This window comes from Pinus tabuliformis, chromosome 9, assembly GCF_031772625.1.
Source record: "Pinus tabuliformis cultivar Carrire ecotype Pingquan chromosome 9, CPIR1, whole genome shotgun sequence".
In the NCBI taxonomy this organism is placed as follows: Eukaryota; Viridiplantae; Streptophyta; class Pinopsida; order Pinales; family Pinaceae; genus Pinus; species Pinus tabuliformis.
The window spans coordinates 1162421351-1162446421 of record NC_142307.1 but is presented as its reverse complement, the minus strand read 5'-3'; the positions used below and the strand labels follow the sequence as shown (position 1 = coordinate 1162446421).

The window sequence follows — 25071 nt, the reverse complement described above, 5'->3', positions numbered from 1 at the left end:
TAGTACCTAGGTAAATGCAGCTCAAGAGGAACCTCCTGAGGCTTTCTATCAAGATGCTCCCATATACTCGTAGAGTATGGATATTGATAATAAAGAACACTCTCCGTTCTTCATTACTTTGCTTGTGAACAATTATCGGTTATACAACTGCATGATTGACTCGGGTGCTTCCGCTTGTGTGATGACTAAGAGAGTCATGGAACAACTTAACTTGAGGATATCTAGGCCTTACTATAACATATGTGCCATGGATTCGAAGAAAATTGAAGTTCATGGGTTAAAATAAGACTTGCAAGTCCATATGTCGGTTTACCCCAATGTTGCAGTAATCGTTATCAGGATATTATCGGCGAAAGGAAAAAATCATAAAAATCGGAAAAATAAATAAATAAATAAATAAAATTTAAAAAAAAAATCAGGAAAAAATCGTAACATACAAAAATATTCATTTTTTTCAATTTTTTTAATATCTAAAGCATCTACAACATAAAATAAATATATTGACACATAAATATGATAAAAGAACTAATATATAAGATGTGTAATATCATTTCTAGTGCTACATCACACATAAAAGTGAATCATGTCCTGAATAGTAAGTCCTAACCCCTGAGTCCTGAGTCCCAACTCAACCTCAAAATATCAACAAAAAATATAATAATGTATCTCATATCATGAGTCATAATGTCATATACAATGAAATGAACCAAATGACTAAAGTCTAATACTACTGATTTCCTCTGCCCCTCTAGATGTAGATGCCAGTGAAGTTGGCAGTGGACTCTGTTGTGGTCTAGAAGCTACAAGAGGTAGACCACGTCCTCTACTGGTGACAAGGGTAGCCTGGGTAGGTTGTGTCACCGCCTCCTCAAGGTAATGGCCTAGTTGAATCAAGTAATAAAAATCTCATAACCATTATCAAGAAAATAGTAGGAGATAACAAGCGATCTTGGGAAAGTAAAATAAAGTATGCTTTGTGGGCAGATAGGATAACGAAAAAGAAAGTTACTGGTAAAAGTCCCTTTGAATTAGTCTATGGCCTGGATGCAACTTTGCCGGTACACCTTAAATTGCCAGCTTACCAACTCCTTCAACACTTTACTAACGATAATATTGTTGTCCAAAATAGGATTGATCAACTCGTAGAGTTGGATGAAACTCGTAGGAAGGCTTTTGATAATATGTATAAGAATCAATCTAACATTAAGAAAAGCTTTGACAAAAAATCTTGTCCTAGATCTTTGCTGGTTGGAGATATGGTCTTAATGTGGGATCTAAAGAATGAAAAACTAGGAAAGCATAACAAATTTGACAGTTTGTGGCTGGGACCATACATCATTCGAGGCATCGCTGGACCCAACTCATTCCATTTGAGCACGTTGGAAGGCGAACCACTGGATTTACCCGTGAACGGCCAAATGCTCAAATTCTACTTTAGAGAGGACATCTGATGCCACTGGGCATCCTTTGTATTGTATTCCTAACCCTACACCGTTTCATTTCAGCATTTCATTTTGTAGTTATGTCAGATTTATGTTTCATGTTACTAGACTAGTCAACAGATGAAGAGCTTATATCTTTCATGTGTTTAATGTTATATGATGATTTTTGGATAGACACTAATTATGTTATCTTGTGTGTTGCATGGATGCAGATTCTGGATTCTCACATTCCTCCGATGCAGCAATGTGTCTCCAAGTAGAGCCAGATGTTGACCACCCCGTGTCAACATCCACATAGCAGTACACCCCCTTTTTTGCAAAAGGGATATCGTCTGATCGATGTGTCTGTGTCGTCCAGCTATCATCATCAACCTAATCATCATGTTATAATGTAAACCCATTCTGCATGTATATGATGTAAATAATCTCAGCAGAACCGTGTCATGTATGTAACAACCTAGGTAAACCTACCTTTTTAGTGACGATCTCCATTCTGGGAGATTTTTTATCTCACCGATCCATTTCCGGATGGTCGGCAGAGTTTTTCACTCTAGTCTTACCCCAAAGCTAGAATGGATTTTGTCATTAGGATCTTAGGCGAGTCCTAGTGTTCTAGACTGAGTCTATGTAAAAGTAATTTGGGAATAATCCTAACTATTTTGTTAGATTATTTTATTACAAATTACTTGATTTGTTGGATTATACTAGTGTCTTAGAAATGGGTAGTTTGTGAGGGTTTATTACAAATAAGTTTTCTCCCTTATGATTTAAAAAATATGTAAATTATGATGTAAAGTGCCTTGAGAGTTGGAAAAATAATTTATCCCCTCATAGGTTAATTAATTAAATTTTCTGGCCCAAAATTAATTAAAATCCTAAGCCAAAAATTTAATTAATTCTAAGTCTTAGGTAAATTTAAATTCTCCAAAGGCAAAATTCGTCGGTCCTAAAAAATTAAATTTTAAAAGGTCCCGGGACTAAGGTAAATTAATTATTTTGATCAATTTAAAACCTTTGATCCCCGTGGGTTAAGTCAAAGTCAAATTTTTTGAGAAATTAACTCAAAATTTCTATTTTTGAGTTAATTAAAATGCATTTAAATAAAAATTTCGAATTTCCTCAAAATTTAAATATTTCGATGGATGAGATTAAAAGAAATTTTGATTTTCATCAACAGTTGAGATTACTTTGACGAGGATCACTCGAACTAGCCGTTGAAGGATTTATCTTTAAATAGAAGTTCATTTGTCAGTCGATCTATCCGATCTCTGAATCATGTGCTTAACAAGAAGCTCTCGTGTAATCTTTTTTCTGGATAATAAAGAAAGACTTTGGGGTTAAATTCTGTTGGTGTTACTCTTCATGGGAATGCTGTAAGATGTTTTATTTCATGCATAATTTTTTCTAAAGCCATTGATAATAGCTTCTGAAGAGTGATTTGAGTACAGGTATCTTGCTCAGTTGTTGGGGTTTGAATAATAATTTAAATTTTGAACATAATAGCAATATCTCTATTTGTTTGAATTTAATTATTATTTTCTCATTGTATTTTTAAAGGTTGGATAGAGTTTTGCAGGGAAATCTTGAGATAAATTATCGGGCGTTAGGGGTAGTTTTCAGTTGGACCAACCAATTCCCGATCTATATTTCTTGAAGAGCCCAGCTAAATTAACTCCAGGCTTATCATAAGATTTTTGTTTTGTGATGCATGAGGGTTTCGAGCTAACACCTCCTTTAAAAATTTAAAAATTTCTAATTTATGTGCATCATAATGATAGGTCTGGCTAATTAGAGCCTTCAGTTTGTAATTATTACAGTTATCTAAGTGGGATTTTGGGCTTTTCAATTTTATTTGTATATCTAGGTTCTGGGTGTTTTGTTTCTGTTATTGCAGGTACAGATTTGAAAGGAAAATTTTATTTGAAGCTAAATCTAGGCCTTGGAGAGTAAGATCTGGCCTCAACATCATTTTGCAGGGGCATTATTCTTTTTACAGTTCGAGGGTTTGAAAAATTTAAATCGTGGTTGTTATAAGTTTCTCCTGGAAGGAAATCTGAAGCAAAAAATATATTGGTGTGAAATTTGATTTTTATGGGTTTGTTTTGGGGTTTTTGAGGCTACCATTTACTGCCTGGAAGTCTCTCTTTTCTCTGTTGCCTGGGATTTTCCATTTCCTTTTTGAAATTTGAACTCTGTCTACTATAAATTTCGAATTTTTTTTGTTCCTAAACCCTCTCCGCAGACCTGCATCTTCGGCTCCCTCTTCAACCTGCGTCATCCTTTTTGTCATCGTCGTCACTACCAAGCTCCCTCAACCTGCATCAAACTATATTCACTTTCAAACGCTACAATTGCTCAAACCCGCAGCCTTCATCTACTGCTCTCGCGCATCCTTCCTGGCCCGCAGCTCCTTCCCTTGCATCATCGCTCCTGAGCTTCTGCCACCTCTCCTTCCTCCCTTCTGCAGACCTGCGTCTCCCTAGTTCCATCGACCTGCACTCCACGCTGCCATATCCCTCTCCTCATCGACCTTTCTCTCCCTCCACTGTCGTCGAAGCCTTGCTCGTTGCTCATTGTCACTACTCATTGGTTGTCGTCGTCCTGCATACAAACATTCAATTTCTTTTTTGTTTCATCTGTTTTATATTTTGTGTATGTGTTAAGGTTAGCTCCTTTGTAAATAATTCGATTTCTTTTTAGTTTGCCTTTTTTTTATTTCTTTTGTTTTGATTTATTTTTAGTTTTGATTTCATTTTATTTTTTATGACTTTGATTTTATATTGCTTTTGATAATAAAAACAAAAAATTTAACAAAATTTCATTAATGTGACTTTGATATTTCCAAAAAATTAAATCAAAAGAAGACTGTGTTTTCACATTAAAAAAATAATTTTTTATGTGGCCTTTGGCCCATTAAAAATTTGACTTATTAAAGCCTTTTGATTTCTCTATTTTTGTCACATTAAAAAATTTTAATTGATCAATTGCCACATTAAATTTGCTTCATAAGCTTAGCACATTCAAAATTGCCTAAGGAATAATTACAATTTTAATCTAAAGTTCCTTTTTGGTTTCTTTTTGTGTTAGGAGTAAAATCTAAAGGAAAGAATTTTGTGGGATTGGCATTTTTATTTCTCTATAGTCAAACACGCTTAATAATTTTTTAAATCATCTCTAAAGATAAACTATAGGAGAACGACAAATTTTTCTAGATTTGGGTCATTAAAGAAAATCATTTTAACTATAGGATTGTGCATTGCTTAGCATTTGAATTTCATGGTTCTTCATGGTATTTAATTTTTTTTTTTTGAAATTTAATTGCTAGAATATTTTTGCATGCTAAGGTTTTGATCTAATTGTTCATGATCATCACTTCTATTACATTTACAAATTTCTCTAACTATTTTGTTTTCATTTAGTTTATGATTAACTGAATATTAAGGGACTAGTCTAAAATCATTTCTATCTTGTGGTTGTATTTGTCTTAATTGTTTGATCTATCCATCTCGGTTAACCAGGACTTGTTTTACATTCGTCAAGTTGTTCATCCTTAAGTCTCCTAGAGCCTGTGTTCCACAGGCTACCCTCATTCATTCACCCTAGAGACGCCCCCCCTTGTCTTGTCTAGGAGAGAGTCTAAATGGAGTGAGTAAGGATTAGAGTGACAGCGCTTACTCTGAGCGTTGTCGCGGTGCCTGGACACTTTGTGCGACAACACATCCCAATGACAATTTCCAATTATATCCAGTAGCAATCACATTAACTTATGAACATTGACAGTAAATGCAGATAGAACGTAAAATCATATGCAGAAAACAACTCAAGACAAGAGGACACAAGATGTGGCGGATGCCAGGGACAAACCCCAATGTGGGGAAACCCTTTGATCAAATCTTCTTATTATTCTTCAATAGTTCAGCAGAGAGAGAGAGAGTACAAATATCATAAATACAAGCCCAAAACAGATCTGCCAAATCAACAGTGAATGCAACCTTACCAAAAAGTCAACGGTGGTCAAAGTTGTCCCAAATCATCCTCTAATCAGCTCAGTCAACAACAGAAAAATGCGGCCTCCAAAGAGGGTCAAAGTCAACCCAAAACAGCTCGGTCAACCTAGACAAACCTTCTTGTAATTTCTGCAGTCAAACAAGAAAGTAAACGATGAAGTCAACACAGTCAAACAGTCCCCAATCACCTCAATTTTCGTGCCAAAGAATGCGAACTGAAAATATTGAAATTCTGCCCCAAAATAGAAGTCAATGCAAGGTCAAACTACGCAAGTCAACGCTACCCTAATCTCAAAAATTTCGACCTTCAAAACCAGTCCGGAAATCTGCCTTCCTTCCACACGTGCGAAGAAGAGAGAGCCTCCAAGTGTACGAACCAATCAAGAGAGGAGAGAAAAGATGATGTGATGAGATGATTGATGTCCAAATGAGAGAAGAGTCACTCTTATTTATACAATTTGTTGAGGGTGAGGAGACACATCCATTGAGCTTCATGAGCCTACATTTGACTGAGGCTGACCTTGACAATTTGTCCATGAGAAAGAATAAATTCAAAATTCCATTTCCACTTGTCATAATGAGATGATCTTTATATCAAAATTGTACCTCTCAGAAACAAGAATCCAATGCAATAATCATCTTCATCATATGAGTTGTCCTAAGTTGGAAGTTGGCCCTAGTTTCCAATTTTAACACAAACTGCTCACAACGCTGCAACCATCTAACACTACTATCAAATGATGGCACAAACCAAGGTGCATCAAGTCATCCCTATGACCTGCTACCGATGCTCTCAAGCTCTGTCCACAGAGAGCTACCAGTGTATGTGTAAACATTGTTGCTCAATTGGTCAAACCTTGTTATCCCTCTTTATGTCAATATGCTTGTACAACTAGATGATATTGCCTTCAATACCTGCTGCCCTGCAAGGCTACAATTATGCCACTGTACACAAATCCCTAGGTCATCACTGTCATAGGTATATGTACCTCAATCTATAGGTCAAGAAAAAATCAAGGTGTCAACTCACTGTTAATATCTTATCTAGGTGTCAAATCAACAGGTCATGTCAAAGTCATGTAATTGTTTCACTAAAGTGTCATAGTTAAGTCTTATCAAAAGAGTTAAGTCAAAGTTAAGGTGTCAACTCAAAGTCATATCTAGGTATTATTGTCATGTCACAGTCAAGTAAAGTCAAAGTCAAACATATCATAGAATGCTCACTATGTCAACATTATAATCAAGGTACGTGTCATATTAAGGTATCAAGTCAAATGTCAAGCATCTATATGTCATGTCTATTAGTTATGTCTAGGTGTTCAATCAATTCACACTTGCATAGCTCAATACCCTATAGTCCAAAGGTGTTGTTGCTTCATATATTATCACAGTCAAGCCACCAATGTCGTTGTCACTTTAAAAGCAAGCTTCAGAGTCACTGTCAAGAATCTCAACTGTAGGTCATGACAAAACTACAACACACAGACTTAGCCAACCACTCCATAACCTCTCACACTCATTAAGGTTTATTGTCATTATGAATTTGTGTCAACAATATTGGTCAATTGTCATATCATATAAGGACTAACAGACAATGTATATAGTTAATGCATATGTCAAACTTATCATATACAGTTTTATCATTTGTTGGTATAAGTCATCGATAGCCAACACAACTTAGGGTTACTGTGTCAAGCTCATGTGTCAATATGTGTCAAATCAACTCACTATTGTAGTTACTCCAACCCTAGAATCTGACTTCAAATATTAATAACTACAATCCAAACCTTAATAAATGAGCTCCTTAAAATCTAGTAAACATATACGAATAGGCTAAGAGACATGCCTCATCATAGAGAACTAATCCTTGCAAAGAGATTCTGAGCTTACTTGATGAAGGTCGAGGTGCCTAAAACAGACCTATACCCTTGTTGTTCCAAGAATGGAGCCCAACAAAACAGATTCCAGAGAAGACATAAAAGGAAAAAGGAAAAATCCTTCATTGTCCTGAACTAATCCTACAGCCAAATAAGTCCAATAATTAAACTTGAAACTCAATCCTAAGTTGTGCCCTAGATCTGCAAGATAAGGAGGCCGAGATACAATAAGGAGTAGGGTTGTTTGCTACAGTCAAGCCCTAACGAATCATGAAACAGTGCCTTATTAGAGGGTCGAAGGTCTGAAAGACAAAAGTACATCAACACGAAGGAAACCTTACCTTTTACAACCTTAATCTACTTCGTTGTTCCTAAAAAAACATGTACCCTAACCGCAGGATTTAAGGGGGCGACTTACCTTGAAGGCCGAGTGGAGGAAGGAATTTTGAGTCCAATCAACAAGTATTTCTCAGCCCTAGCTGCCCCAGGAAGACTGAACATTAAACTGCCTCAGAGATCCTTCACTAGCCCAAAAATTTCAAAGATACGCATGAGGAATTTGGTTGAGATTTTATGTATTGTAGAGTATATTAGGTTCTTTTATAGTCATATGTAAGGGCTAAATAGGGGCTTTATTAGATAGACGTTGGAGTAGATTAGGGCTTTAAAATATCTTTCTTTTATTTTTATTTATCTTATTCAAGAAAACACTTAATTAATTACCTTTATTCTTAAGCAAAGGCTACTTACCCTTTTGTGAAGGAATTAGATTTGTGTAAGGGTTTTGTGATGTTAATTACCCTTCTTAAATTAATGTTATGTCAAAAATCAATAAGCACACTTTAATAATTAATAAATAATAGTAACTAACCCTTAAGAACCCTATTTAAAGTTTGAACTCAATGATTGGCTTAGTGCATATGGTCCTACCAAGGTTGTGAAGTCAACGACTAGTTTATTGCCTTTAGTTCTTGAAATTATTCAACTTATACACAATGAGATTGCGGCGAGAATTATTGTCATATATTGAAAATCATAGGTGAATTAATGATAGGGTGTCATCTCACTACCCTTTAGCGTTTTAGCCCATAAAATTGGGTCACAAACTTCAAATGCAATTTTCTCTTAAACCAAGAGGACTTATGTGGCATACCACATACCATCAGAAAGATCTCGACCAGGAGAATCTAATGACATAGATCTCCAGGTCAAACTCAAATATTTGACCCTTCAAAAACCCTCAACAAGGTCGGGGTACATCCTCAGTCCAGGGAACCCAAACCCTAGGTCTTGGGTTTTCAACCACCCAACAGTGTGTCTTCCAACTTGATGTAATCCGACAATTAATAAGAAGTGTTCATTAATAAATTGACATCAATGACTGATGTTTTTATTCAAATTCAAACCCAGTCAACTCCATGGGTTGACATCAATGACAACACCATCCAACAAAACAATCCAATGTAGAAATTCAAACAATTCGATTTCGAAAAGCATGGCAATCATTTGACTTTCCCTTCCCAAGTGTCACCACATGTGTATTCGCTATCCACCACTCAACGGGTGAGGTGTCCCAACCCTGAACATAATCTTGCTTCCCTTCCCAAGTGTCATCACATGTGTATTCGCTATCCACCACTCAACGGGCGAGGTGTCCCAACCCTAAACCTAATCTTGCTAGTATAGCGAGATGATAGAGGATGCAAATCATTTGGCACAAAAGTGGAACTTCATCCCATGGAAGATGTTGGGGATTCCAGCAAGGCCATGTGAGAAGCAAGGAATAAGGGAAGTAGGATACCAACAGTTTCACTAATTCCAATAAGTATACTGACACCATTAACAGAAACAGTCGACTTTTGAATCCTAGCATAGGTCAAAGTCCAATGTTTGCATATAATAATGTCTATGTAGGTCAAAACCTGGCATTTACACATAATAATGTCTAGCATAGTTCAAGGCTTGGCATTTGCACATAATAATGTCTAGCGTAGGTCAAAACCCAAATGTCGAAGAAGAGCAAATATTCCTGGATGCTTGAGAAGAGGAGATGTGGTTAAAAGTATATTGGTCATTCCTCAGCCAATGCAATTAGAGTGACTGCATCTTTGTCCAAATTTTCTGTTTTAATCTTGGTAGAAACAAATGACTTTACCACAAACAAACTATTCAATTTCATGGAACTATCAAAAAAAAAAAATCCTACTCTAATACCATTGACAAGTTGGGGATTGAATAGCTCAACACATTAAAAAGGTTTATTGATGTGAGCCATAGATAAATACATTGAGAGATTACTCTTGGTTTCAACTTCCAAGAGCTTCGATGATTCTTGACATTAACCTATGAGTCTTCATATTCCTAAATTAATATTTACAATATACCATAACCCCAAGGATTAAGTATCTAACACATTTAGCTTAAAGACAACATGCATGATTAAAGTCATTTCAGCTAAAAAGGATTGAAGAATTAGTGGGATTCATTGGAATGTAAGGTAAGTCATTCAGGGCATTATGTCATTGACGTTTCACCATATATTAATTTCATCTAACAACACATTTCATAGATGCTACCATATGTTATAGCTTGGTAGTATAATGTAATGCATACACACTAGCAAAAGAAAAATATCATCAGCATCTCAATAAATTTGAGCCTTCTTTTAGCTTAATGACAATATGCATGCTTAAAGTCAGTTTAAAAGGATTGAAAAAATAGTGTGCATATTTACCCGAACATGAATAGACCCTGCATTTTCCAATAATGATGATAATTGAGTTACCTGTAACCTCGAGGGAGAGAAGATATCAGTATTCAAACGATAAGCAAGTACACATCAAAATGCTATACAGCAAAACAAATACTTTATCTTCATCCACACAATGTTGCATCAGTAAAGTTCCAATCTAAGGTTCAAGACATTTTACAATAAATTCTCATTGAAATAGGCTACCAAAGTTCAAATTAACAAGCAAGGTAGCCGATGGGGAACTTTTGACACAGTTGAACAGAGAATTAAAATTACTAAAATTACATTATACAGCAACATCCCTTGGTACAAAATTTCAAAAGCAGTTTTAATTAACTGGTGTTCATATCATCATCTGTTTCAAAGGACAGAATTGAGCACTGGATGGTAATGCTGACAGAGCTAATCTGCAGACATGTTTTTCTTTCTTCCTTCCTTTCTTCCATGATACAAAGGTGATTTAAAATGGGAAAATCAGTGAAACAAAGGTGATTTAAAATGGGTAATCAGAAGTAACCAGCGCTTTACCTTGGGATGAGTTATGTCAAACCATGTTTGGAAAGCCTGACAAGTATGAAGGTGGAATTCAGGACACAATGCCTCATCCACTCCATAATATTTTGCTATGAAAATAGTGTTTGTGTAGAGGACAGTGAAATTGATTTATCTTACACCTTTGTCAAACTAGTTATCTGTAATGAACATAAAGATATAAATAAATATCAAATAAATAATAACAAATAATAAATAACGACAATCAATGAAGTGCCGCATCCAAACTAAAAGACATGACCTAATCAAGGGACATGGCATATCAACCATTGTGACCAGTCAATGCGGTAAGTACACCATCACATGGCATCGTATCAACTTATCATATATCTCATATTTAATTATTATTTATATTATTTATTTCGATTGTATATCCCTTTTATGTCGGATATTACTTAGTAAATGAGCTTTGTTCATTTCATTATCATATATACATGCAAATTATGGACAGGTATATACATGGAGGAATGGGACTATTAATTGAAAAGAAATGCAATCTATGAAAAGCTGTTCAAAACAAGTAGGTGCAACCAATCAGGCATTAAAGTGATAATTTAGAAACAACATAAATAGTATGCTTTAACAAAGCTTATTTACAGATAATAAAAAGTAAATGGTTAAAATATCAAAAGCATTTATTTGAACATTTGTACTATACCAACAAAGAAACAAAGTGCCTGTTAACTCCCAAACCTGCACCTTTAAGTGGTAAAGCCCTAAAACACAAGTGCAACTTTAGGGGAACTATGAGGGGTTGTCCATTCTAACCACGACAATGCCATATCTCACCTTAGGCAGACTCTCCTTTGGCACAAGGGAGGTTTCTTTAGGAAAGTGTATGATTAACTTTAGAACCAGATGGATGGGTGGATCCAGACTAGTGCTTGTTCAAACAATGGCCAATAGAGTCAAGCTTAAGGGTCGTTTTCTTATGAGATAAAGACAAAATAGAGCTGGGATGAACAAGCTACAGCTATCGTCATCTTGCTACTAATAAATGCAGAAAATTCACTTAGATGAGCCCTAATGAAGGAGAACTTCTCAAACATGCACGAGGGTGTGCCTATCAATGGATATGTAAACTTACATTAAGTCAAATTAAGAAAGATACAATTTTATCACTTCCAGCAATAAACAACAGACCTATCAAAAGAGGGAAATGACCCACAATTAAACAATTCTAAAGTGACAGTATCACCTGGAATTTATCTCTTCAAAATAAATTTATTTGCAAGTAATTTCCAGCATTCATATCAAACATGTTTGGATCCAAAACATATACTTCACGTCAACAACAAGAACCCTTAACTTTCCATTACTTTTATAAGATATTCAACAAAGTTCTTGAAAGGAATCTCCTCACAAATCCATCCATGATTAACAATGGAGGGAGTGAATCCTTATATAGATTTGAGCTAAATATTGTTTAGTGAAATCTAGATCCACTAATTCCTACTGGGAAAGACACTAGAAAAGCATTAAAACACTACATAATGGGCTCTACAAGACAAAAAACTCAAACAAAAAACTAAAATAGTTCAATAATGAAGAAGGGATGCCATATGTACTCTATGTGCAAAACGTCTTCCTTATTAAGGTCACTTTGACCAAGCAAGTGAATTCTTCATGCCACTTGTCCTCTTCCTCCATGAAGCACTTATCACGAATAGCACTCAATAGCCATTCTTCATTAAAATAGTATATTTTCCAAGTCAAAAGGAAGAGAGTGCTCTCCAAGAGGACTTGTTCTTTCTTGAAATTGTGTAAATGCCAAGAGTCAATCTCCTATAAAGAAGGTGCTCTCCAAGAAGGGACTTTAACCACAATAATATAATGTAACACATTCCCTTGATGACGTGTGCCCTTGAAACGAGTGCAAGGAGTCTTTGGGCCACTTTGACTTAACCATACAGTATAAATAATCCATGAAAATAATGCGCTATTGAGAAGTGTGCAATAAGCTGGATATGGGACCACATTGACCAAGTCAAAATAATATAAAATAGTACATGGAGGGCGCGGCCTTGAGAGAGTGCCAATAGCAGTCATTACCTTCATTAGATCTAGGGCCACATTAATAAAATAGTCCATGGAGGTTTTGCCCTTGAAGATTGCACCAATAGTAGTTGTTGCCTCCCTTGGATTTAGGGCCACAACAATAAAATTGTCCTCCAAAATTTGAGTGCCCTAGATAGATGCACAAGGAAGTTATACCGTCCTCAACAAACACACCAACAATAACCTTGAAAAGCCAACCACATACCAAAAAAGGAATAGTAGCTAGATGACTCTATCCAATGCACCAACTCCTCCCAATAATGTCACAATGGTACAACCTAGGAGAATGTGCATGGATGTGGGACATTCTCCAATACAAGCATAAAATAGCCCAAAACCACATACCAAAACCATCAACTATCTCAAAACTATGGGTCAAGAAGGGCACTCTAGATAATGTACAAGAGCAGTTATGTTGTCATCAATAAATGCGCCAGTGATGCCATAACAAGGGGAGTCATTAGTTGAATGGTGTTGTCATTGATGCCAACATTAATGATTGAATGCTCTTAATATTCATCATCAATTGGAAGCTACATTGGTCAAAGACCTTGGAAAACCCCAGAAGCCCCACACTTGTTGAAGCATTTGGGGATGAAGATCAAGGATCTTGGGCTCAAGACCATCCTCATTGGACATTCCAACGGTATGTGGCTCGTCATGAGATCCCACACGGTTTGAGAAATGTGATTGTTTAATGATCAAAACCCCGTCAAGTGGGAAAAAACCCCAAAAGGGAGATGATGTGGCAAAGTGCTATTGGGCAAATTTGGCAAAGTAAATTATGGCACATTCATAAGAAAGGGAAGGGATTACAATTTTTTTTCTTATCAAATCTTGAAGGAAAATGCCAAATAAAATATTCAAGATAGACATTTAAGTGGCATATTTCAAACTTGCAAGGGAAGTCGGCCTCATATGATTTTTGGCTCCAAAAACAAGGTTAAGTTTTGAATTTCCATGTTCCCTCCAAAAATGTGAGTCGGCCCCCTTCAAAGATGGCTCTTCAAATCTATATAAAGACTCCCATCTCTCTCATCGCGATATGGATCTAAAGAGCAAGAGAGATTATGAAATTCATCTATGGCTAGGCTATCATGATTATCAGTTTTGGTTGTCTTTTCCTGTTGGGTAAAAGGTCTCACTGGGTCTTTGTGTACCGTTATTTTGTAGGTGATATATCCTCTGAATTCTCGGCCCTATTAGGGCTTGACTCTGAGCAGAGTTTTGACAAGTTTAGACTTCCAGACTTGTGATTATTTGTTGACGTGGATCATTATCTTCTGAAGCTCTCACTACGCAAGGATTGGTGGATTTGCACAGGACGAGGTTACTTCAGAAAGTTTTAAGTTTTGTATGGCATGGTACTTGTGTTTTGATTCTTGTTGAAAATAGGATCCTTTCTGTGGTGTGGTTCAACCATTTCATTAGGGCAGACCCCTGTGCGGTGATTTCTTGACCTGGAAGAGGGTTACTAAAGTTTCAGCCCTTGAATTAGGGCATCCCTGAAACTGTCCATTAATATTTCAGCATTGTTTTATGGAATTTCAGAATTCTTGGTTCGTTTGAAGTCTAAGGCTGGGGCATGAAGCAGGAGAAGTTCTGAAGCAATTTAAGAGATAAAACCAACGAAGGTCCTGAGATTAAATTCATTGAATCCTTGACCTTCTAGACATGCTTATTGGCAGATGTATAACGACCTAAATGACTATCCCTTGCGGCAAACTTCTAGGCAATAATCTGAATTGTCAAATCTATATTTAATACATATTTTCAAATATAGCCTATGCGGCCTTATTAACACTAAGTATCTCAAACCAAGGGCTTGGAATTTTTGTGACATGTTACTTATCAAACTGGGCTATTAATTTGCACAGAATGTAGACAAGCGAATTTTGGACAGAGGCTTCCATCATTATTGATTATTGCTCCAGGCATTCATGTCTATACCCGGCTTCTCTTCCAATTGAGTCAGTAAATGAAACATAAGCAACGATTCCAGGTGGGCATACATAATATCGAAATGTAGTACCAAACCAAGCAAGAGTATAGCAGACGCTACAGATGCAAACATAATTTATGGGCCGCAAAGATCAAAGGTTGAGACATCAATTTGGACTTAAATTTGACACATCCATGGTTAAATGCCTCATGAGTTGATGACTTCAATGTACAGGTGCTCAATTATTCTTTCATACGTGTATCTAATTTGTCATATTGACTGTCAGACTACTGATTAACATTTGACATTGAAGCGACAAAATTTATAGTTGTTTGTTCTTTTAAATGTAAAATACACAATGTATTGTAAGTAATATTTTTACTAATAAGATGAATGTATAAGTATGTTGAATGTTACAATGAGGGCCCACTTATATACCTAAGCAAGTGCCCCTTCATGATTGGTCATGTCCTTTAGAAATGCCTCCCCATTTAACTAATGACTATTTAATTAATCATTATGATTATTTATGATTTACATTTGTTTATATTTATTTTATTTTTATACAAATTATATTCATAACATTGCCCCTCTTCAAAAATCTTTATCCTCAAAGCTTAATTGCTGACAATTTCCTTCACGTTTGCGTTTGTCATATAGGCATGTATAATTTGTCAATGACACTCCCTTGGAATTACGTTTTTTTTAATATGAATTGATTATTATCATATAATTTAATTAATTATTATATATTAATATATATGTATTTAATTAATTGAAGTAACTTTATAAAAACTTATTCTAAGATAAATTTATAAGGTTATTCAATTATTTAATTTGTTTTGATATGCCCCGATAGTCACGCAACACATTCCTATGGTTGCGACAAACCGAAGCTTGGTTTAACCGAGACGAGTTTGCATATTATTACTTGGCTTGTAGGTTTGCAGGTGTTATCACTTAGAAGTTTTCCCTAAAAGTTATCAAAAAAAGGAATCATCCGAGGTAACCACAAACCAATCTTTTAGGCTTAGGTTCTAGCCAACCTAAGTCCAAAGAGGGCTCTCTCTTTATAATTTAGCTTTGTTTTTACGGGATTTTAGGCTAGTTCTTAGTGTTCATAGGGTTTTGTTTTGAATTGAAGGTTGGGTGGTGGAATTCTTAGAGCAGATGGATAGAGCTAGGTCTTCAAGCCATTGGGCTATGGAGTCAATCAATGGATAGCATAACTGGACCAAATCATTAAAGGGAATGTTCACAGGGCAAGCTAGCAAAGCAAAAGGCAAATCTTCAGGTCTAATGGATGAAATGATTCTAACCAGGGTGAAAGGGCAATGAAGAATCCTTGGACCGGGATTAGAATGGAGAACAGAGGGTGATCATGAACAAAGGGCAATTAAGAATCCTTTGCTATAGACCAGGGGAGAAACTACGGAAGCTAAGGAGCAGTTAAGAATTCCCTAACTAAGATAGTTTAGCAGAAAAAATTTAGAATGTAAACAATCAAGACAGAGTGCATTCAAGCAATTTCTGAAATATCATTCCTTGTTATACATTTCTATTTTATCAATGACTGGATTGGCTTGCTAGATCAAGGAATAAAGATCAGATATTTTACAGGATTCTTGTGTAAAGCGAAATACAAATAAGTATTCTCTCATGTTTATTGTTGTTTTTTCTTATGTTTCTTCATAATCTTGTTTGTTTCACCCTACATACTTCAAAATGTGAAGTATTTATACAAAAAATAGTTACAAAATATCTCATAACAGTTTGAGATTTAATCTAGTAAATAAAATATCTTCATGCATGAAGATAGAGACCGATGTGAAACTGCTTCTTGTTGTCCATTTTATTGTGGTGTTGTTGGTTGTTTCTGTTGAGTTTTAAGCCCTTTAAGTTGGCTGATGGTTGTGGTATTTCCACGCTGGAGTCTTCTTTACTTTGATCTTTCATTGATACTCTTTGACTTTGTTACTCTTTGACCCTGCCTTTAGATTTACTGTGGTAACTTTCTGATGTAAAACTTTTTCAAAGTAAATCTATCATTTTTTCCCACCATTCTGCTTCAGGCAATCTCATCTTTAACATTCTCCTGTAAATTTCGTCTGCCTCTGTGTATTTTGCAAAATTGGGCTTGGTGAGAAACAGATGTTTCACCTCATGTTCTAAGAAAAAGAGGTTCTCTAATGTATCATACAGTACTTTTCTAGTAGGCAAAGCTTTAATGCCTGAAGAGTTGGCTTGTTCCTTGGCCAGCCTCCTAAGTCTATCACTATAGTCCAATTGGGTCATGAGTTTATCATTGATGACCATAGGACTGGGAAGGCCTTTGTCCCTCAAAATTTGAAATTTGGCCATAAACCTGTCAATGGCCACCTGCATGTTGTGGCACTTTTCTTCTAAGTTGAGCATAAGGTTTCTTTTGGAAAGAACCTTTTTAATCTCTAGGATGGCTTCAGTCCTATCCTCTACACCAAGCTCATGGAGCACATACATGTTCTTCCTGTTTAGGAGGTGGATGAGTTGATTTGCATCCTCAGGTTGGTCTCCTAACTCTTCCCTTACTTTCTGGATAGCCTCAGTGGCTACCTTCACCAATTCAGTTTGTTAAAATATAACTTGAATTGATGGTCAGATATCATTGACAGAGTCAATGATATTGGCCCAGAGCATTTCTTTAGTCTGTCCTAGACTCCTAGTGGCTTCTACAGTGTCAGATCTTTCTCTAGGACTTTGATTTTCTCACCCATCCTTAGGGCTTTCTGTGTTTCTTCTCTTTGCTGAATTTGGGCAAGTTTATAGTTAGTTTCTAAACTTGCCACTTTTTCCTTTAATCTTTTGAGCTCTGTAGCTTGAATGGACATCTCCTCCATAGCCTTTACCAGTTCTACTGTTTTTTCAGTTGAAGTGCCTACTGTTGTAGTGGACTCAGTTGAAATTGGCAGTGTTGTGGCAGGTGGAGCTATAGGTGCCAACGATGCTGCCATTGTGGAAGGAACTGTTGTTGTCACTGTGGGAATGGCAGTTGTGGAAGTTGTTGCCAGGTCACTTTGTTTGGACTGAATCAAAATGTCCAACTCCTTCTCTGTTTCTTTAAGCTGATCATTTAGCTTTAGGACTAGGTCCATAAGCTCTTCATGTCCTTTTTGTGCTTCTAGGACTTCCATTGTTTGAGGGTGATGCAACAGAGGAATTTTGAGTTGCTTCTTCAGTGCAGCAATGTCATCATTCTTCTTTTTGATTAGCTGCTCTGTTGCTTTCACATCCTTGGGATCATGTCCCAATCCTATCACTAAGTCCTCTAAGGACTTGATTCTTGTATCTTTGGCCTGTGAAGAGGCTTTCTCCAACTGAAACTGAGTTGACATATTGTTTAAAGAGTTCTGCAACTGGTGGGCTGCTATGGCTTTCCCTGTCAATGTAGAATAAATCATTTCACCAGTTTGCTTATGTAGCTCAATCTGGTCAATGGGATGAATATCCCTTGCCAGTACTTCAAAATCCACTCTTTTGAAATCTGTTGCTGTCCTTGGCTGCTAAGTGGTCGGCTTGATGAAGGTCATTTGCATTTTCCGCTCTTTAACATCATAGGTTGACATGAACCTTGTTTGATTAGTAGGGGTCATCTTCAAATACTGTGCATAAGTTTGGGCTTTCAGCCTCTCATTCCCGGCCTTTATCTTTTTGTATCTCTCTTTGATGTCTTGGTCTTTATCTGTTGGCATTCTGAAAGAGGATACCTCAACACTTTGCTGCCTTTCCAACATCTGAGTGTGTGATGTGGAAGGTTCTAGGATGCCTCCAGATGGAGTGGCATGCCTGCTCCTATCTCTTTCTATGCTGGTAACCTCAGCTGTCTCCTCTGTATATTCCTGTTCAGAGACAGAATTCATTCTTTGTCTCTACGCTGGCTTGTCTCTTCATAGGCTTGAGATGTTGTTCTTCCTGAAGGAGTGGCCCCTTCCCTGTTTCTCTTGAGGTTTTTCTCCTCATTTAGAGGAGTCTGTAAGACTGGGGGGGTACTCATGGTGGCCTCTGGTCTGTCTGTTTTCTCTTATTGTTCTGGTATCTCTGATTGGTCTGGTGCTTCTGATTCTTCTTGTGCTTGTGATTCTACTTGGACCTGCAGGAAAGAACCCTCATCAAGCTATTTCTCTAGATCAATTAAAGTGTTTTCCACAGCAACTTCAGTGCTATCCCTGTCTTCTAAAGTGTTTTCCACCCATTCCAGTTGGTTGGCATACTTTTCTATTTCAGGGATACGGTGATGAATGTAGGGAGCCATCTTGTTTTTTTGTCTTCTGTTGCAGATGAAATCCAAGGGATCATAACTCCATATGAAGCTCTGTTTTAGATTTAACCTTTGAAGGATTTCGTCTGCCTCCTTTCCAGCTTCTCGGCTATTACAAATAAAGGGACCTAATTGGTCTTTGATCCTGAGTTGGGCCTTCTTTTTGGCTTTGACAAAGTGTACCTCATCTGAATTGATTATTTGCCTGTAGTACTCCAGAGCAAATAACCTCATTGGGAGGTATTTAGGTAGTTTGTATGGGGCCAGCTCACAGCCATAAATTCTAATCTCAGTGTGGTTTTGGTACAAGTACCAATCCCCACTTTGGATTGTTTTGAGAGTTGCAGGATCCTCCTTATATGTGAACTGATTCTTGGAGGAGGGTTGCCTATCAACATTGTCACAATGGGATGCACAAATAGGTCTATGAAGTCTGTATATGAATATGGGGAGTCATATTTGTGGATCAATGGAGTCCAGAAAATTACTGATCTAGGGTGACCTTTTGTGTCAAGCTTCTGAAGAGTAAATGGGAACTTATCAGCTTGGTAGTATAGAAAGAGGTGATACAAAACAGAGGAGTACTTGAAGACTCACTCATTACTCATCCTAAGGAACTGGTCATGCATCCTATCAGCTATAAACTTGGCATAATCATAAATAACAGCAGGAGGTTGTCCTGGAGTGTATATGGACATGAAAGCCAAGATGATCTCATCTATATACTCACTGGTGGTATAACCTAGGACATTGGATATCATTGCTACAATGTCTTGGCCAAATGGGGAAAATATGGTATACACATATGGAGGAGGTTCTTTGGGGGTATACTTCTCTTCTACAATGTAGGTTTGGATTATTTGGGCCAATCTTGCAGGGCTAAGCTTGGGAAATAAGTCCAATAGATCTCCAATGGAGAGGGGAGTCAAGTTTTGGCCAGGTTGAAGTTGCAGCATCTCATTTATTGATTCAGCAATGATGGTGAAAAGTATAGTTTGGTTAGGGGACATCACTGCTTTTTCGACGGGGATATAGTTTGCATGGCAGTAATGGACAATTTCTGGGAAAAAGTGAACTTCAGGGAATTGATACTTGGGAAAATTGGACTCCCAAAAACCTATTTTGTCAGCATGGTTCAGGTATTGGTCTCTGTATCGGCAGTAAAGTTTGAGAGGGGATTCATGGACAAAGGTGTTCTTTATCTGGAAATTCTTGTCTGCCAGGGGGAAATGGTCTAGGTCTAGATGAGGAGAGGAAATAGGTCTCACATCCATGGCAATTGGGGCAGCCATTCTCATTTCTTATGGATTTGAGAATGGAGGAGGTGATTTTCAGTTTTTTAGGGCAATGGTGGTTGTGTCAATGCAAGCTTAAGTCACTTGACTTTCTTTAATTAATTTTTTACTTTAACTAACAAACTCAGTCACTGGTTCTGAAATTGAGAAGTTTTCCAATGAATTATGGCTTAAATACCTCGAATTTAGGAGAATTGGCTCTGAACAGGGAAACTGGCAACTGCGAATGGTTGAAAAGGTTCTGAGTAGGCTGGAGAGCAAACCGGGTGCTCTATGGCGTCTTTAGGGTGCAATTGGACGTAGGTTGACAACTTCGACATTCGCAAGTGCGTGCATGGAGCTTTCCAGTTGAAAAAAGATAAAACAAATGATTTGGGGCTTTTATGGCTTTATGCGCAAAAGTCAATTTTGGCGGGTATGGGTGAACAGTGATCGTTTGTCGTGTAGCGGGGTGAACAGTAGCTTTTTTGGCGCGTAGCGGGCAGGCAGTAAGTGGTTTCCATTGCATTGCTTTTGGGCGCTTGGTGGTATTGGGGGGAGGCCGCCTGATTCCATACATTGAGCAACACGTAGCCTCAAGGGCCCAGCGGAAAACAACTCTTTTCAGGCGAGTAATGTTCGAACGTCGAGGCCCGTCCGAAATGGATGAGGGTCGTCCGATGTGGAGGGGAGCGATCGTGCGGTGATCGGGCAATGGAGTTGCACGGAGGGTAGTGGGGGGGGCCGACGGGTAATTAAGTGCAGCGGTTTTTAGTTAATGAGGGATTAAGGCGGGGTTAAGGCGTCGGGGTCATTAGCGAAGGGTTTTAATTGGGCTTTTGACTAACTTAATCGCGGATCAATTAGTTAGCGGGTTTGGGTAGAAAATCATAGTTTATATAATTAAACTAGGGTAGGGTTAATTAATATTGCGGGAGTTAAATATATACGGGAAACAGGTTTTTGTTTGGGATTTAATAAATAAATTAGTAATTAACAAAATGAGCGGAAAGGGGCACAATACCTTAAGTATATGATATTTCATGTTTTAATGCTTTTCCGATAATAACATAAAAACTTAGGATATAGTTTTTGTGTGGGTTTTTGATATGAAATTGAGTTATGTGAAGGAATAAATACTTTTCTTAGGTTAAAGTATTTTAACCTTAGGAAAAGAGAATTATTAGGAAAATGAATGAACTGAAGGGGGGATGAATTTTTATGAAGGGGTTTTAGTGCTTATTGCCTATAAGTCGTTGAGCCAAGAGTCCGGTCCCTCCAAAAGTCAGAGAAATGCTCTAAGCCTTATTGACTTAGGGTTTTTAAGCACTTTGAAATTTATTGTGGGAAATTAGTTAAGTGAAAGGTGAAATGAATGAGGGAAGTTAATTAATTGACTTTGATATCCATCTGCATGCTTGAGTGCCCATTCACATTTGGAACTTTTATGATGAGAATAATAAATATGCTTTGGTCTAATCAATCATCATACTTCTGCAACCTTTATTCTACTTACCCACCTACTCATCCTACCATTTTCACTTTATTAGGGTGCATTTGAGCTAGTAAACCCTCATCAATCATTTTTCTTTCTTTTTACAATAGTAAACTGACTAAATCTAACCTTATTACATCCAAGGGCTCAAATTAAACAGTTGAGCTCCTTTTATTTACTCTACCTATCTACTTATCCGCCAAGGTTACATTGTTTGGCCAGATTTTTATTCTCTACCTATAGACATGAAATTGAAACATGAAATAGCCAAGTTTAAACATTTTGACTATCATGGATTGTGGCAAAAGTTACAAACTGCACACAATCATTTATTATGCTTATAAATAGTAGTGGCATTTTGGCTTGCTCACTTTCATGGTCCTTTTCTTTTCTTGGGGTTCATATTTTTAATCTTTTTTTACCTTTTTACTGTTTTTGTCCTTTGATTTTTCTTTTAGGACATATCCTCTTTACATTTTTTAATTTTTTGAATATGGAAAACATTTGCAGAAAGCAAAGGTATGTACATATTACAGGTTCAATCTCAGTCATTTAAAAATTATGACTCTTATTGGTATAGGAACCTAATAGTGGCTCCACTTGGGGATGGCATTTCCTGGTGAAATGTCAAGAACTTTGTAGACCAATGGCCTTCTGAATTACTGTGATGTTATCCTGCAACTTTTAATTTTCATGTTCCTGCATTATTACTATTTATGACAGTAAAACTTTTGAAGCTTAGGGCCTTCTCTTCGGGCTTCAACTTCAAAAATCACCATCCAATCCACTCTAGACTTTTGAAAGTAAAGTATGTACAAATGATTAGTAAAATCAGTAACTAATCTCAATATAGTGTTTGAGCATTCGACCATTAACTGGTCCTCCTTTTGCTTCTATGCCATCCATTTCTTTGAAGAAGAAAGCATTATTACCTCTAAAAGCATAAATGATATATGGGCCTTTCCAAAGAAAATCAAATTTCATATGTTTGCCTTTATCCTCTCTTCTTGAATCCCATTTTAGAACTTTGTCCCCTAGGTAAAAATCTTCTGCCTTAGTCCTTTTATCAAAAGTCTTCTTGATCCTTTCCTGCACAACTTGAGATCTGATGTACACTTCTTCCCTGGTCTGTTGTAAAAGAATTGTTTGGTTGATTATTCTTTGGATTTCATTTGGTTCAACCCACAACTCTTGGAGCAGCTTCATCATTGGTGTTCCCAAGGAAGATGGGAAAACAACTTCCATTCCATAAACTAATTGATAAAGACTAATACCAATGGATTTCTTTGTGGTTAGCCTGTCTGCCCACAAGGCATTTATTAGCTTTTTGTTCCATGTTTTCTTGTTATCTTCTAACAGTTTTTTGATGATATTTACCAGACTTTTGTTTGAGGACTCTGCTAGTCCATTTCCTTGAGGGTAATAAGTTGTGGAGTGGCCCAGGGTTATATGATACTTATTACAGAAATCAATCATTCTCCTAGATTTGAAAGTTGTTGCATTATCAATGATGATTTTGGTTGGGCACCCAAATCTTGATAGGATGTTGGCCTCAAGGAAGGTTATTATAACAATGTCAGTGGCTTGCCTTGATGGTATGGCTTCTATCCATTTGGTAAAATAATCTGTAGCAGTGAGGATCCATTTGTGTTGGGCAGAGGAAGGTGGGTGGATTTCACCAATGAAGTCAAGACCCCATTGTTGAAAAGGTGCTTCAGCAGAGATTGGTTTTAGGGGCAGGGGTAAAAGCTTTTTCTTTCCTTCAAAAATTTGACATTTATGACATGAGGTTACAAATTTCTTTACATCAGAAAACAAAGTAGGCCAATAGAAACCGGCTCTAAGAATCTTGTCAGCAGTGGTTTTCCAGTAAAGATGTCCTCCACAGTCACCTACATGAAACTCTTGTAACACCTTGTCAGATTCTTCTTTCAATAAACAGTTAAGAAGGATACCTTCATGATTCCTCCAAAACAAAGCATTGTCAATTATGCAAAATTTTAAAGATTTCATTTTTAAAAATCTGCTTTTGGTCCTGGATAATTCAAGAGGAGCTTGTAGATTTTGTAAAACATATATGATGTTAGCATACCATGGTGATTCAATAAAGGCCTGGCTGATTGGTGGAGTCGCCATCTCCTCTCCATTATCCATTTCTGCAATAAAATTTATATCTAAGGCTTGACAGTTCGATTCAGCCATGAGCTTGGCTAAACCTTGGCCTTTGATTAACTTTGTTGGTTTGATTTCTAGGTCATATTCTAATATAGTAGCAATCCATTTCCCTCTCTTTCCATCTGGACCATCCTGAGTTAGGATATCCTTGACTACTGAATTGGGGACATAGGCTATTATATGAGAATATAAAATGTAAACTCTAAAATCTTTGATAGCTTTGACCAAAGCAAAGGCTTGCTTTTCCATTATGTTATATTTTAAGGGGGCATCTCTCAGGGCTTTGCTAAAAAAAGCAATAGGTTGTTCATAACCCTCATCATTCTTCTGCAGTAGAACTGCAGCAATTGTATGTTCTGAGGCAAAGGAAAATAAAATGAAGTCCCTGTCAAATTTTGGACTGATCAAAATTGGTGTTTTAGTTAAGGCTAGCTTAATGTCTTCAAAGGATTTCTTAGCCTCAACAGTCCATTTTATGGTCGAATCTTTTTTCAACATATTGTTTAATGATCTAATTAATTCTGCTAAGTTAGAAATAAATCTCCTAAGAAAGTTAATTTTCCCTAAAAAGGCTTGTAATTCCCTGATGCTCCTAGGATGTTGTATCTGTAAAATGGCTTCAATTCTTGTAGGATCTATTCTGATACCATCTTTAGAGATTATATGGCCTAATAATTTTCCCTCTTCTAACCCAAATAAAGAATTTTTAGGATTCAAAGAAATTCCATACTTCCTACATTTGATGAAAACCTGCCTTAGATGATCTAAGTGTTGTTTATCAGATTTTGAGAATACAGTGATGTCATCTAAGTATATTACTAGGAAGTCATGAATTTCCTTAGCAAAAGCTATGTCCATGGCTCTTTGGAAAGTGGCCCCTGCATTCTTTAATCCAAAAAGCATCTTCACATACATGAATATGTCCCAAGGAGTAGTAAACGCAGTTTTAGCCTGGTCATCTGGGTGAACTAAAATCTGATTGTAACCAGAAAACCCATCCAACAATGAGATTCTAGTTGACCCTACTACCCTTTGTAATATATGATCCATTTTAGGGAGAGGGTAATTGTCTGAGTGAAACTTTATTAAGGTTCTTGAGATCAACACAAAGTCTGATCTCACCAATTTTCTTCCTTGTTGGCACCAAATTTGAAACCCAATCAGAGAATCTAATTGGTGTTATTATCTTGGCCTCATACATCC

At 36.8% G+C, this 25071-nt stretch overlaps 1 protein-coding gene across 3 annotated transcripts in view; it reads right to left on the bottom strand.

Moving 5' to 3' along the window:
* LOC149152731 (uncharacterized) overlaps window positions 1-25071 on the bottom strand; it is a 208519-nt gene that overhangs the window by 85769 nt on the left and 97679 nt on the right. For all 3 annotated transcript variants that reach the window (XM_089438717.1, XM_089438718.1, XM_089438716.1), the window contains exon 4: window positions 10061-10111. In XM_089438717.1, the coding sequence (XP_089294843.1) occupies window positions 10061-10111 (51 nt within the window). The remainder of the gene's footprint in view (window positions 1-10060; window positions 10112-25071) is intronic.